General features: G+C 36.4%; 1 protein-coding gene across 2 annotated transcripts in view; it reads right to left on the bottom strand.

The window, feature by feature from the left end:
- The window catches only part of LOC135482135 (cytochrome b5 reductase 4-like), a 62,171-nt gene extending 47,058 nt beyond the window's left edge, over positions 1 to 15,113 (bottom strand). For both annotated transcript variants that reach the window (XM_064761984.1, XM_064761985.1), the window contains exons 1-2: positions 15,010 to 15,113; positions 1,859 to 2,179 (exon numbers count right to left, since the gene is read on the bottom strand). In XM_064761984.1, coding sequence (XP_064618054.1) covers positions 1,859 to 2,099 — 241 coding nt within the window. In that variant the 5' untranslated portion in view covers positions 2,100 to 2,179; positions 15,010 to 15,113. The remainder of the gene's footprint in view (positions 1 to 1,858; positions 2,180 to 15,009) is intronic.
- Positions 15,114 to 15,423: the final 310 nt, after the last annotated feature.

Below are 15,423 nucleotides of genomic sequence, written 5' to 3'. Positions count from 1 at the left end.
GGGAGGCCAGCACTATGGTGGGAGAAAACCGAGTTAAGGGGAAAACCACGACCATCCGAAAGTTGCTGTAAAACCTGCAGCCATGCCAGGCTACATACGCTGCTGCCTGCAGGTTCTTTAAGCAGATTTGATGCATATGTACCTAAAACTGCTGCTTTAATATGCCAAAATTGTGTCCTCAACAATACAAATCCCCTCAGGAATGGAAATACATGACCAAAAATATAATGTACATGTAAGTACAAGTAAATCATAGTACATGTAAATCATAATACATGTATATCATAGTACATGTACATCACAGTACAACTACATCACAGTACATGTACATCACAGTTCAACTACATCACAGTACATGTACATCACAGTACAACTACATCATAGTACATGTACATCACAGTATATGTTACATCATAGTACATGTACATCATAGTATATGTACATCATAGTACATGTACATCATAGTATATGTACATCATAGTATATGTACATCATAGTACACGCACACCATAGTACATGTACATCATAGTACATGTACACCATAGTATATGTACATCATAGTGCATGTACATCACAGTATATGTACATCATAGTACATGTACATCATAGTACATGAACTGGTTTTGTTAATATGTAAATCTGATCATTCTGGACCTTCATAATCATAAACATATCATAACTTGATCAGCTTTACACTTCAAGTTTATTTTATATGACATGTAATTTACAAAAAAAAACCCCACAAAAAACAAATGCATTATTTGCATATTAAAGTTTCAAAAGCAATCTTTTCTGGGGCTTGTCACAATGTATGCCTTTAGAGATCCACTTAATATTTGTACACATGTAAATGTGCCTTAAGCCGAACACTGCCATCAAATTTAATAACTAACAAAAAATCAGATCAGTACCTATACTGTTAAAACAAATAGGGGGCATTCTCATTCATTTGGCAATTTCTTGAAAATATAAATGTGTAAATGCAAATGAACAAGAAATACAGTTTGACGGCTCAATTGTCACTGTAACTGCCAAAACGTAGCACTGATGTGAAGGCATTTACCTGGAAGATACATGAACGCATATGAATTTGATTGTGGTTCAGTCAAACATATAATCGTTTAACAAATTAAATAATGTCTAAAGCCTGTCTATATACACAATTTTCTTCATCAGATATGTCATAGCATCAAGGCGATAAATTGTTTATCTGATTTAATAAAGACATTGAATATTTACAGCTATGGCTAAACTATATAGAATATCATGTACTATTTTTTAACAGTATACACACATAAGGTGGATGGTAAGAAAATTCTAAAAACAAAAAAAAAAATTCTCTGAAATAAATTTACACCATGATCTGAAAACTAAACACTACAATAATGTCTTTTTGGCACCGGTTTACCTGATTGATAGCCATATTACAACTGAAATATTCTTATGTATGGGTGTAAAACACACTGCAATTGAATATTACAACTGAAATATTACAACACAATGCAATTCAATAAACAAACATGAACACGACCACAGTAATTACACATCTGCACCACAGACATGTGCACTGGTTGCATCTGCGTTACTTCACGCGATTACTTCACATATTCTTTTATTACATAATGTGTTGACAAGTGCGATGTCAGTTACTCCACCTCAGCAATAAATCCTCGTCCTATCTGTTCAAAATGGGACATGTTCCATTCACTGTCCGTTAATGTGTGCATTAAAGAGCCAGGTGGAGTCCATGTTAACACTTCAGCATATTTATGTAATTCTTATTCTTAAAAGAATTAACGGAGGAGTACTCAGAAACGCATTCGCATGTCGCATGAAAACACAGCAGTTGGAGACTTACCTCTAACAGCTATCCAGGCATCTTCCTGTTTGTTGTGCTTGGCAAGCTCCTCTGGGGTGACATTCAGGATCTTTCCCCCAGTGCCAGTCAGGTCCTTACCGCTCCGTCCCAGACGTATCCAGTCCATAAGGGAGTGGCCGGGCCTCAAAGCCACCTTGTTGCGCCCCGTGGAGGCTCCGCCCTGGCGCTGCTGGGAGTTGGGGGCGGGGAACTGGGGTGTGAGGAGGGAGCGTGAAGCCATCTTCTCTTTGTCACTTGTACTACTACGGCTAAGTGGTGGCGAGTCCACCTTAGACCTTCCACACCCCAGTTTGATAAACTCTGTAAATAAAGTGTATATGTACACATTACTAAACATTACAGAAAAAAAGGTGCTTTTGAAATTTACAGCTGATGAGCACATCTTCCAAAAGACAGTACATGTATACGTAAACGCACCTAATGACCCCTGTCGTCTGAAAAATTGTTGAGTACAACGTTCATTCAATTTTGGTGTTCTACCTATAGTTAGAGTGCCAATGATACATTAAGAGAAATACTTCCGTCAGCCTTTAATTTTTAAGTCAGGTAACACACTCAGTATATGGACTAACTACAACTTCTATCCCACCCTCCTGTGATCTCTCATTAATAAGAATTCTCATCAAGCTGGCCAAAAACATATCTGATATCATATACATGTATCAACCTTTTCTCATAAACAGCTGTATGTATGTGTGTATAGACATGCATGTAAAGTTTGCATTAATAAATGGATTAAATGTCAACAAGTGACAGTCTGCATATCCCGTTTATTAGGTAAACCTTTTAAAATCAGTCTGCGGTGATGCGAGGCGTACTTGTACATAATCAGATAAAGTGATCTCTTCAAAATTCCCTGCATGCAAAGACAACAAGTGGAAAACAATACTAACCAAACCAAGCTTGGTCTGTCAATAAACATGTATTGCAGGCTATACAATGTTTACGCTTCCAATCATTACAGTCATGAAATATCCCTAATATAGACATGTATGTATTGGATATAGATTCCATCACATAGATCAGATAATTTACAACAGCACCCTTTGCACCAACATGTCGACCAATACATTTGTTTTCATGTCTGTGACATTTTTAGAAAAGAGACAAAACTGTGATATGAAATCTTTTTTTTCCTTAAAAAAAGTAAGTAATTATTTCACTCCTTTGAAAAACTGCAAAGGTTTTTATTGAGGCCAACAAGTATTTCACAACACTGCTATATGTTCCGATACTGTCTTTCCATGTTAACAAATATACCAGAATTTTGTTCACATGTTGATACAAGTATATACAACAGCCTTGCATCACCTATCAGGATGTAAAGGAGTAGGGAAGTCTGGCAAAGCCTTTAGCCAAATCATAGAGCACATACAAGCTAATCATTATCAATGTGTATAATCACAAATCCTGACCGAGCGGAGGCTAGATTGTGACCAGTCATACACAAACATGTGCTTGTAGAAGCCCTGTCAGCCACTTGGCTATAAAAAGGTTCTGATCCTAGTACATTTAACAAGGGACTTTTTTTTAAAGATAACATGAACATTTTGTCACTGTTTGTAATATCAGTGATTTTCTGATTTTTTTAAACGCCAGGAACATTGCCTGAAACAAGTGAGTCCAAGCCTTGTAATCTTTTGTTCTTTTCCGTACTACATCACTGTTTCTGTATATAGTGAAGAGGTAAATGTAGTTCAAGAGCATTACAGCCCGTAAAAACTAGAAAGAGAATTATCTGTTTTCACATAGCTTGGATTCCCAATTTTTTCAGTAAACCACATGTAACAAATTTAGCACCAAACATTAACTACAATGTGCATGTGAAACACATGAAAATAGCGTTGCAAAAAAAAAGTTTTTTTTGACATAAATTTCATGTATGAATTTATGTCAAAACATATGTAGATCAAAGGAATCTGCACCTAATGCTGCTGGATGAACTCCACACATATCTTCTAAAACTAGCGATAACTTTCACGTCTAGAGTGAAGAAATTTACACCAAGACAAAGCCTTACATTATTGTATTACATGACCCTTATTATCCAGCATGTGGCTTTAATCATGAATCGAAGGTACATCCCAAATAATTATCACTGTTCAACATGAGTTGGCAACATGATTGCACCCACATCTCTTTTGCTCTTTGTTTAGCACCAAGCAATAATCTTCCAGAAATTCTTCTTTTCATTCATAGTTAACATAAAAATCACCACAGAAGTGATTTCTACCTGTACATCACAAATAATAATGACTGCTCAGTGTTGACAACATGACTGCACGCACATCCTGTTTATCTTCGGCATAAAGCCACAATCAATCATGCATATTTCTTTTTGTTTAAGGCTAATAATCCATATATTATAATGATCGCCACAGCAGTAATTTCTATCTGTATCTCACATGGCTGCAGCACACCCATGGGTGTACAATTTAAGCACAGCTGGTTGCCTCTAAGTCACCTTAGAACTTTGACAATCTGAAAGTTAATGATGTCATATTTTCCAGTTGCCTGTCAAGACTGTGAAACATTCAGACTTCCTCCACCTGTTCCAGCACCTGATTTACAAGAGAACCTGCTTACTTTATGACAGTCATAATTATATAAAGCCTTAAGGGCTCTGCCTTAAATTGCTACCACAAACCACACGTGTCAAATGCAAAAATATTAAAAAAACAAACAAACAAAACGTACTGGGTTTTTCACACACAATTTCATTTCAAGTCACAAATTCTAAAGAACTTGGAACATTTTACCTTTCGAGATTATAACAGTAAAAAACTTTACTGTATTGTGACATATCCTGCTAATGAATTAAGGCACCAAAGTTTTTGGTCCTGCAGTTGATTCCGCAAGGCTATTTTTTCTAAACTGAATCAATCATTTAATTATTTATATATATGACTGAAATATCCATCGCTGATAAAAGTGTTATTTCACATGTTAGGTATCACTTTTGGCATTACATTTTATTCTTTTTTGCTAGACAACATGACGTGAGAAAGAAACATTTTCATCCATGATATTCCAATCTGAGTTCACTGGGTTAACATCATATAGTACAAGTCTAGTCAAATATCAACACCCCTCACACATCATACGTGTACAAGAACTCACGCTATATACAATTCTATGGACGGCCTACAGATAAGACGGTTTAAATGCACAAAACCATCACACTGTCGATGTATAAACAATACATAGAATATTTCAGAGTGAAACTTGAATACCATAAATATTGCTCTCATGAAAGGTGGAAATGATAACCCACTAACCACTTAATATCACTCGAATATTTATGGTTTTCATACAGCCTGCAATGTGAGATAAATATCCTCCATATATTGAGGATTTAGAGCATGGCTATAACAGTTAAATTGTGATAGATTGTTTTACATACATCCAACATAAACACTTCACTTGTGTTCACAATCTTAACTCTGTGATGTACATTTTAAGCAGCTGATTATATCACATTTCAAATCCTGTTTTTGTTTTTGTTTTGGAATCAGCCTATGGACTAAATTTGTACGGGATTTAACCTTGCATTCAACATTATTTGTGTTCTATTGTAAGCATGTCCCTTTGTAGAAGGCTATTACAAATGTCAACATATCTATAGTGCTGCCTCACTGCAACAACATGCTGAAGACACGAGGCATGATGCACAAACAATGATATTACACATACTACAATGTACTGTAATTCTTCAACTTTTTCCCATGTTTGTAAGGTTTTTATACCAGCAAATTGTAAAAGCATTTTCCTCTGTGGACTGATAAAATTATATTTTTTTGTGAAGTCCTGAATTTGGCCAATCCAATCCATGCAAATTTGTTTCCAAAAATAAATTTAAAATGAGCATAAATTGCAGTGAAAGTTGCTTTCCCATATGTGGAAAGGTTGATGAAGTAGGGCAGCATATTTCCTTCGTCAAGATGTTAAGATTGCACATTTTTAAAGTTCTAAATATGACCTAACTTCGGACTACATGTAAACTTAACAGGTACTGTATCACCAACCTTTCGGTTTGACACTGCTACCAGCATTAATATCCAGTTATAAAGATAAATGTGAAATCATGGTGTAATTTAGGTGTAAATTAGCATATTTCCTTGGTGAAGATGTTAAGATTGCCCATTTCTTTAGGCTCTAAGTATGACCTGACTCCAGACCAATGTTAACTCAACAGGAACTGTATCACCAACCTTTCAGTTTGACACTGCTTTCAGCATTAATATCCAGTTATACAGATAAATTTATGTGAAATCATGGTGCAATTTAGGTATAGAAGACATATGTGTTTACTCTTATCTCACTTAGTAACATGAAAGGTCATATCTGCATCTATTTATTTACGTATTTCATCACACTGGAAGATGTTTTATATCACATTCAAGACTACTCAACTAAACGCTGACAGCCAGGTTTATAAACAATGAAGGAAACCCAGCAAAAAGCATCCTTCTAGTTTGTTAAACAGACTTCATGTGATATTTAGCCACAAACAAGTCATTTATCTGTGTTTAAACACACAAACCACATTTTGAAAACTCCATATTGTCATCTTGGGCTCTTCAATTGAGAGTATTAACATAACCATAATAAAGAAAGCTGTTTGGCACAAATGAAAAGACATTAATTATCGTTAGTATATGACAACCTGACCAGTTATAGTTAAAATGTCTTCACTCTTAGCATAATTCAAATGGAAAACATGCCATCTACATTTACAAAAAACAAATGAATTCATATACAAAACTCTGAATGATCCATGCCAGGAAATTAAAAAATGAATAATTATGCACAGCTAATTGTATACAAGAATGTACTTGTATTTTTAACATCTGTGGCTTTAAAATTGTTGATTTCAAATTTGATGTACATTATAAAACAAAATTTAAATTAAATGTGACAGTGTGGTATTTAAAGGTTTTTAGTCTATAAGCATCATCAGACTGCAGTAATACAGTGTACTACGTGAAGTCCCTTATACATCTTAGTTTGACAGTACGACACAAAACAGAACTTAAAAAACCTCAAACTATGTAACTGATGAAATAATCTGTATGAAGCTTACCTGAAAACACCGAGAAGAAAGGAATAAAAAATCTGGTTTGGTAGTCCAGACAACACTTTGGGGGAACGGTATACAAATATCCAGGAAATCTGATTCCCACTAGAGCATAATGATGCTAGTCAGCCATCGAGACATCCCAAGGAAGAGATAAAATCAACCTCTGAGCCAGAGGAAAACACTGGGTATGGGATCAGCCTGGCCACACAGATCTGGTAAGCTTCCATGGTTCAGCTGGCCTGAAGTCCAGTCCAAAACCGAAGCATGCTAGATATAGCTGGCTTTAGTTCACTCTGACGCAGATAGTTTACATTGGCTCCCACTGTAGAGTCAAGAACTGCATGTACCCGTAGGCCTCAGGACACAAGTAAATGAGTGACCGTGGCTGGCCGAGCATGAGAGCTACCAGAGGAGATGAACAGAGCCTACGTAATCAGCGTTAAATGTTCACCTCATCGCGGAATCCCCCACAGTACACTGCAACGGCCAGTAACCTCCTTGGGGGCTCTGACGTGAAAGCTATAAAACCGGCACCTCGGAATCAATTTGCACTGCACATGGAATCTTGGGCATTGCATATATAGGTCTGATGGATAAAATTCCAATCAGGCATCTATGGGTTTTGAAGAGGGACAGCAGAGACAAGAAAATGGGCACATTTTATCCATCTAAGGATATAGATTCAATCCCGTAGCGGCCTGAACTCGTCCCTTGTTTTTCCTATGAATGATATCAGCAACGGTCCAGTGATGGGACCATTTGGCAACATCTTTCATGTCAAAGCCAATCCCAGAATGGAAAATGCAATTCTGACCGCTGACATGACCACTCTTGACTACTTGACCATTATCTGACGAAGGCATCTACAGAAAAGTGGCACAAGGTCAGCATTAACATATTATAAATGCTGATCGGAAAGCTATAGAGCATGACAAGACCATCCTTGAGTCCACTTTACTACTATTATTTCTTTCATAGAAATCTCTAATGTTTTCCTCAAACTCAAAGTATCTTACTCTTTACATACATGTACATTTATAAATATATAGAACTAAAAACTGCATTTAGGTTTTGAAGTACAACATCGGCCACCCATGACTTTTGCTACATTTCATCTAATACATGTACCTATGTAACAATCTCTGGTCTAACAGTCTCTTGTACTTTCATACTCCTTTATAAGACAGTCTATAATCTTCTCCAAGCTTAATTGATAGTTCCGCCACGATGACTCACCAGGAAAATCTTCTATCTCAAAAGAGTATTTGAGGAAACAGCAAGCTGTGTCGAAGATCTGATTAAATAAAATCCGCTGAGCTATAAACCAGGCTCAATATCATCAATCCAATGTGGTTTCACAAGATAAAAATGGCAAATCTAAAACTGCATCATACAAATTAACACATGTAAAGTCCTAAACAACAATGTGGCAACTGTGTTACGTAGACAAGATTCCACCAACGGAGGCTTAATAGGTTAAATCAGGTTTACATGAGCCACTATCAACATAAACACACAAACAACTTCATCATTTTTTCAATGCTCAAGCAGTTTAAAACAAGTATGCTAATAATAGTAGCATATGTCCCTATACAGCCAAACTTTTGTCAGATTCTTCAATCTTCTGGCTTTAATGCATTAAACAAAAGACATAAATACATCATGTAACCACTGTCCAACAGCATGTCAACATTTCCATCTTTACATTCATAAATAAAACTCTTGTCATCCTAATTCACTTAATGGGTATTCATATATTAAAACAGTTCAGATGACAATGTTGGTATTTTTTGCCACAACTGTGACTGTTTGGTGTGATTTTCAGAGGAAAGAAAGACCAATATTAGTTTGAAAGGAAAATGCCGTTAAAGGTATAGCACATCTATGTGAACATATGCATAGAGATAAGCAATAAGACGAATACTGATTAAAATTTGCTCAATATGTACTGTAATTCTTCAACCCTTTTCACATGTTCACAAGGTGTATATTCTAGCATATTGTGAGAGCATTAGTCTGTGTAGACTGATAAAATCATACTTTTTGTGAAGCGTTGATTTAATTTGGCCCATCCAACTAATGTTACTTTTTCTCCAAAATCAAATTCAAAATGCGCATAAATCGCAGTTGAGGAATTAGGGTACAAGTATATGTCTTAATGCAAGGATATCTTTTTCTATATAGATCCTGACTGACAGACAGACAAACAAACACCTGCAAAAACATAACTTCCTCGGTGGGGGTAATGAAGGTTGATGAAGGAGACAATCTGAAAAGGGCATCAAGAAGCTCAAATGATTACTGCATGGAGACAGCAACTGATCACAAAATTACACACAAGAAAGTTGCAATTATCCTTGCCCAGAGAAAGGGAGCCAGCTATGTGCAAATACAACAGATTTAATTGAGTACATGCACTTGGGATAACAGATGTGCATTAGCTGCTAGACATCTGAGCACGGGTTGTTATTGTCAGTGTGCATATCGATCCGCATATGACATTACATCACATGACTGCTCAAGTCATGGATTCTGGGAAATGCTTTCTTTGATACAGATAAGGAACTGACTACGTAAACATTTCAAAAGGCCTGTCATAGGCTACTTTTAATTTCTTTCACAACCGAACATCCACCATGACATAACACAGAATGTGATTCCACTTTTCATTGCCAATAGTGTAGCAGTATGACAGGGTATCAGTGGGAAATACTGTAGTTTCACCTGATTTATTTATTTATTTGATTGGTGTTTTTATGCCATACTCAAGAATATTTCACTTATACGACAGCGGCCAGCATTATGGTGGGCGGAAACTGGGCAGAGCCCGGGGAGGGGGAAACCCATGACCATCCGCAGGTTACTGAGAGGCCTTCTCACTTACAGCCAGAGAGGAAGCCAGCATGAGCTGGACTTGAACTCACAGCGACCGAGTTTCATCTGAAGTTTGGTATGTAAAAGTGTACTTTTAGAAGCGCATAAAGCCTTAAAATAACACTTCTGATAACAACACTTTCTCAAAGTTTCCTCATAAGAAATTAATAAAGTTCACTTAAAATACACTCCAAGGTAAATGAATCGGAATCAAGAAAAAGGTGTCACTTTACGCTAAATTTTAGGAGACATTTATTTATTTATTTATTTGATTGGTATTTTACGCCGTACTCAAGAATATTTCACTTATACGACGGCAGCCAGCATAATGGTGGGTGGAAACCGGGCAGAGTCCTGGGGAATTTAGGAGACAAGGTTTCACTTGAAAAATGCTTAACTTAAGGAGAAATACGGTAACCATGATTATTACAGGTGTTTGAATTTGAGGTCTGTTACCCACTCCAACACCTACTGAAACAAACTCTAGGTGTGCCAATGACATACATGTACGCCTGACATTTATCATGAGTTTAGGCAGGTGTAAATATCACACTCCTACACCTACAGACTTTTAGAACAGGTCTCTAAAATCACACATGATAATCACACACCTGCTCACAAACAAAAACAAAGATCTGTTTATTAATTACATAGGACAAAACTCATGAATGTGCATATACCAGTATATGAAATGGTTTGAACTCTTGATCCTCCCTGATCGTATATGCACTGGGACAATCTGTCAGCAACCTGTGGATGCTTGGGGGTTTCCCCCGGGTTCTGCCTGGTTTCCTCCCCTCACAATGCTGGCCACCGTCGTACACGTGAAATATTCTTGAGTACAGCATAAATCACAAATCAAATAAATAAAATTAGCTCTCGGCCATTCATATCTGAGATATCCTTTCACTTTCAAGATTGTTGGCCATAGCCATTCTTCACATTGTGGCATCTACTTTTTAATTATTACATGTGCACCTAATCACCTGAAAACATCGCAAATATTTACATCTAGAGAAATTGAGCAAAATGTGTTACTCGAAAAATATTAAACTTTACATGATATGCAGTACTGTAGATATAAACACCAAACAAAAGAATTTTTTATAAATTTATGTACGATGGCGATGAGTATTATTGGTGAAGGATTTCGATTTGACCTGTGACTTTCCTAATTTTCATGTTCACAGAATTTTTATCCACACCATACTGGTGAAAGACAAATGGCCTTCCAATAAAGATATTGTAGGGGGTTCCAGGCAGTGAGGGGGGGGGTTAGGAAGGAGTCAATAATGGGCCGTCTCTCACTATCTTTCTTGTCCTGCTGGTTGGGACAATCGAAGGGACAGCACTATTACTTGTGTTGTTGCTGTTTTGTATGTATGAATGTATATAGCTTCTCTTTTCAAAGTACATGGTGCTTTATCTTGTTTTTTTTATACATATATTGATGTATTTTTTGATTGGGCTTAGATTGAAGTACATGTATCCTATATATATGTTTTCTCTTTGAAAGCCTTGGGGAAGAACAGTTTCATTGTAAATTGACCAAGCTACCTTCGATAAATCAATATATATTATAATATAAAGATGCTGCAAACGGACAGTCATGAACAAACTTTTGCAGATATACCCTAATTCTTCTAATTTTTGGGACACCTGGTCGGCTCTTTTTAGCCAGTATACATGTAACTGCAGCAGGAATATTTAGTTTCTTTTGTTTCATATATGGTTAGTCCATCTAATGAACAGCCTATTCATATCTTCACTTTTCTAAAACACTGCTTTTAGCACAACTAATATCTGTCCTAAAAGGTTATAAGAACAAGTAACACTTTTTCCAGCACTCAGCTGCTAGCCCTGCTCCACAAGGCATAATCTGTGTAGCCGTAGAAGCTGGTTAGATTTTAACCTTAACACTTACGCTGTATTTACTTAACACTTGCCGGTGTCCCTCTCATGATAGCTAGATCAACATAGTCTCATTTCAAGTCACTCATGTCTTAACTCCCACTCTCCTGACTGGGCCAATGGTGATAATGGAGATAAACTCAGCTCCAGACACCTCCTTCCATATAGACCCACACAACTTAAGGATTTTGATACTTTGTGTGAGAGCCCAGAAATTAATATACAGCCAATTAAATCAAACAAAGCTGGCAACAAGTGCTCCTTTGAGTGATTTTCCTCTCAGCAACAGCATGAAATGACTTGTGACAATTTTAAAGATCAGAGTTATTTTGGGAAAAAGAAGAAAGGTTAAGTCATAATACAATGGCATTAAATGTCAAAGTCTGTTGAAGATTACAGCCAGACGTAGCCATTGAAGCGACATGTTGAAGGACATGTTTCAAACATGATCACTCTTTCGGAACTTAAAAGTTACACAATGACACCAATGATCAAATTTATTGAATAATTCTCTGACAGATCATGAATATGATTATTTGTAAACAGTGGATAGGTTTTTGGGTTGTTTGGCAGATAAAATTCCAATACTAAATATATTTAAGGTTTCACTATTATCTAATTTATCTGAAAATGCAAGAATAAAATGTGTGAAGCCAATTTTAGACAAAAAAAATCAGAAAAATTCTCTTTGAAAACGTGATGTCTTTTTCTCTTACTGTACACATTTTAACGAAAAATCATAGATTCATAAACGCAGAACTAAGGATGAAACCTTCACACGAAGATTTTTGTAGTGGCACATGCAACTGCACATATGCAGTGTATCTATTTCTAGAAACACACCTGATCTTCACACAGCACCTGATGTGTACAGATTCCTGGTTTGCATGCTGTTAATGCAATTTGAACTAGGTTATAGCTGATATGCGTGTGTGCTTTACTTTAAACATGCTCATGATTGTACATATAAATCTGTGCACCTTGGCCCCACTGAACAACTACTGACATATTACATGAACCAGGAAGCATTTCCCTGCATCATGCATTGTCTTTGTTTCATTACATCAACACATAAATAGAAGTTAAAACATAGAGCACACAATTCTTTAAATACATTTACCTGCAGCTGTATAATGTAAAATATAAGTCAAAATCAGCTATGCTTTCACCAAAACAAGGGGAGGGGGGGAAGGGACAAATGAAGACTTCAGGTAACTGCATTACAATTCTTCATCTTGAATCAAAATAATCAAACCAAAAAATTTTGTATTTACCTCAATGGTAGGTGTAAAAAAGTTAACTATCACAATGTTGTGACAGTAAATGTGAACTGATTGATGGAGTTACAATTCCATGAATTCTACAGTGTCTTGGAATTAATGATGTTTATCTGCTTTCCACTTGAACTGTTCACATATAAAAGTGACTCAAAAAACACAATCATGACATACATATATATGTACAGAGCCATACATAGAACAAACTTTAATGGTGACACTGTTACTATGCAAAAACAAGTTTAATAAATGGGACTCGAAATGATGCTTTCGAAGAGCTTTTAAGTATGTAAATGAAAGAAATTTGAATACAAACTTAACATTTTATTGGCAACCCATTATATTTTTGTTTAATTTACTTGTTAGTTTTAATACAGGAAGTTTAGTTTGGGAGCCCAAACATTTTCCAGAATTGAATTGACTATAGATATAGCCCTGATGTATAAGGCATATTATAAATAAATTGTGAACACCCAGAAAGAAAGTCTGGAAACACCATCAAAATCTGTGGAATTAACATATAATTGATATTGAATTCAAGCCCACACAGCCTAAGAAAGAAACAGATAAACTTTGCGCATCTGGTATTAAAAATCGTAAGGATTAAAAGGTAAGGAACATGTAGCTTCAGACTTACTCCGGGGAAGACATACACTCATAAGGCAACCACCTCAGATTTTTAAATGTAGCATGCTCTGGCTTGACCTTTTAATTTGAGCCATCTTGGGCTGAACAAATTTATGTTATCAATCCTAATGTCAAAGCAATCTCAAACTAACATTCTGACCACCTGAATGCTAATTAAAACTTTTAGGTATACAAAAGTGGGCCTACATATAGAGCACTGGGCAGCAAGCCGCTAAATTTCACTTGCCTTTACAAATGAAGTCTGTCCTAATGCTTGGTATGCACAGATCCCACAAAATCTGCATTGGTAAACCATCTTTTATTGGTCATTCAGGCTTTGAAATATTTGAGTTGAACATGTCAAACCAACATGTGCTATGTTTTGAATCTGAACCCTCAGCAAAGTACAAGCTTGATTTTTAACACAGACTGTTGACAACGAAATCCAATGACCAGAGTGCCCATATGTTTGAAGAAAAAGAGACCAACACAAAACATACAGCAATTCAGACTGAAAGAAATGTTCGCATCTTGCCAGAGGTTCGAGTATGAAACACTGTGGACATCAGTTTGACATATTAAAAAGTTTCAAAGATTGGAATACTGGTAGTGGAGTGTTAGCCGGTGACAGCTTTAGCACTTTTTGAGAAGGTGGTAATTTGGGGATTAAGTACATACCATTAGTACAGATTTGAGTGGAGTTAAGTAAGCTCAATCGGTGTTTCAGGGGTCTCGCAAGTTCATGCAGATATCTGTGAGACAGGTGGAGGCTCCCCCTAACTAAGGTAGATAAGACGTTATTTTACTGTAATTGCTAGATTGAATGCACATCTGTCTGTCAACTCAATGGCACCATTGGCACCTTTTAGCTGCAGTAGTTTGCAAGAGCCCAAATCTGTCTCGCAATATTGACGAGAACCTTGAAAGACTGATTGGGCTTACAGGCTCTCCATGGAGTCTGGCTAGCTTGTTGACTCATTTTCATTCACAAAACTGAATTTTTGTATGACAATAAGGCTTTTCATTTTGTTACTTATATACAATAAATATGTATTTAGGACCTTCTTCGCTTTAGCATGTTACTATTGCTACAACACTTGTTACTACCAGTGTTGTAATAAACCCATACGCCTTTGGGTGATGAATTTTTGTTCTCATGACAATGCGCCGGCAATAATCCTATTGGCACAAGCTATTCATCTCAGTGCATGCAAAGAACATACACTGAGTTACCCCTATCAAAATCACGGTGAACCAAACATGTTTTGTAATGGCAAATGATATTATTAATGCTACACTGCCTACACATGCACGCCAGCTACAAAATTTCCTGTTGGTGACACTAGGCACATTTGACTTACGTTTTAGTCCTGTACTATCTATGTCCAATGTGACAAAAGATCAGCCATCAGAAATCACTCAGTCCTCGTTTTTACATTAATTTCTGTGACATCGTTTCCCTCAATATCGCCAAGTGCATCTAACAGGCAAATAATTTATCCAGCATTTCCTACCTCCACGCACTGAAGAGCTCCCTGTGTTACCAAGCGGCCAGTACTAGCAGTAGGCACAACTACTGTCCTTAGAGAATGAGAATACGTGAAAAATACTGCACTCTGTAAAACAATGAAATTCTAGCAAAATAATCTGATTACATTTCTCCTTGAATCTTTTTTTCCAAATGCAGTACATTGGAAAGTTCTAATTTCCAAGTAATTTTAAGATAATCTTCATCATACAATGCATCTGAACCAACAAGTGTATCTTTTCTTCTC

The sequence above is a fragment of the Liolophura sinensis genome, chromosome 1 (assembly GCF_032854445.1).
Source record: "Liolophura sinensis isolate JHLJ2023 chromosome 1, CUHK_Ljap_v2, whole genome shotgun sequence".
NCBI lineage: Eukaryota > Metazoa > Mollusca > Polyplacophora > Chitonida > Chitonidae > Liolophura > Liolophura sinensis.
The sequence above is the reverse complement of the archived record's forward strand: the minus strand, read 5'-3'. Positions and strand labels throughout refer to the sequence as shown.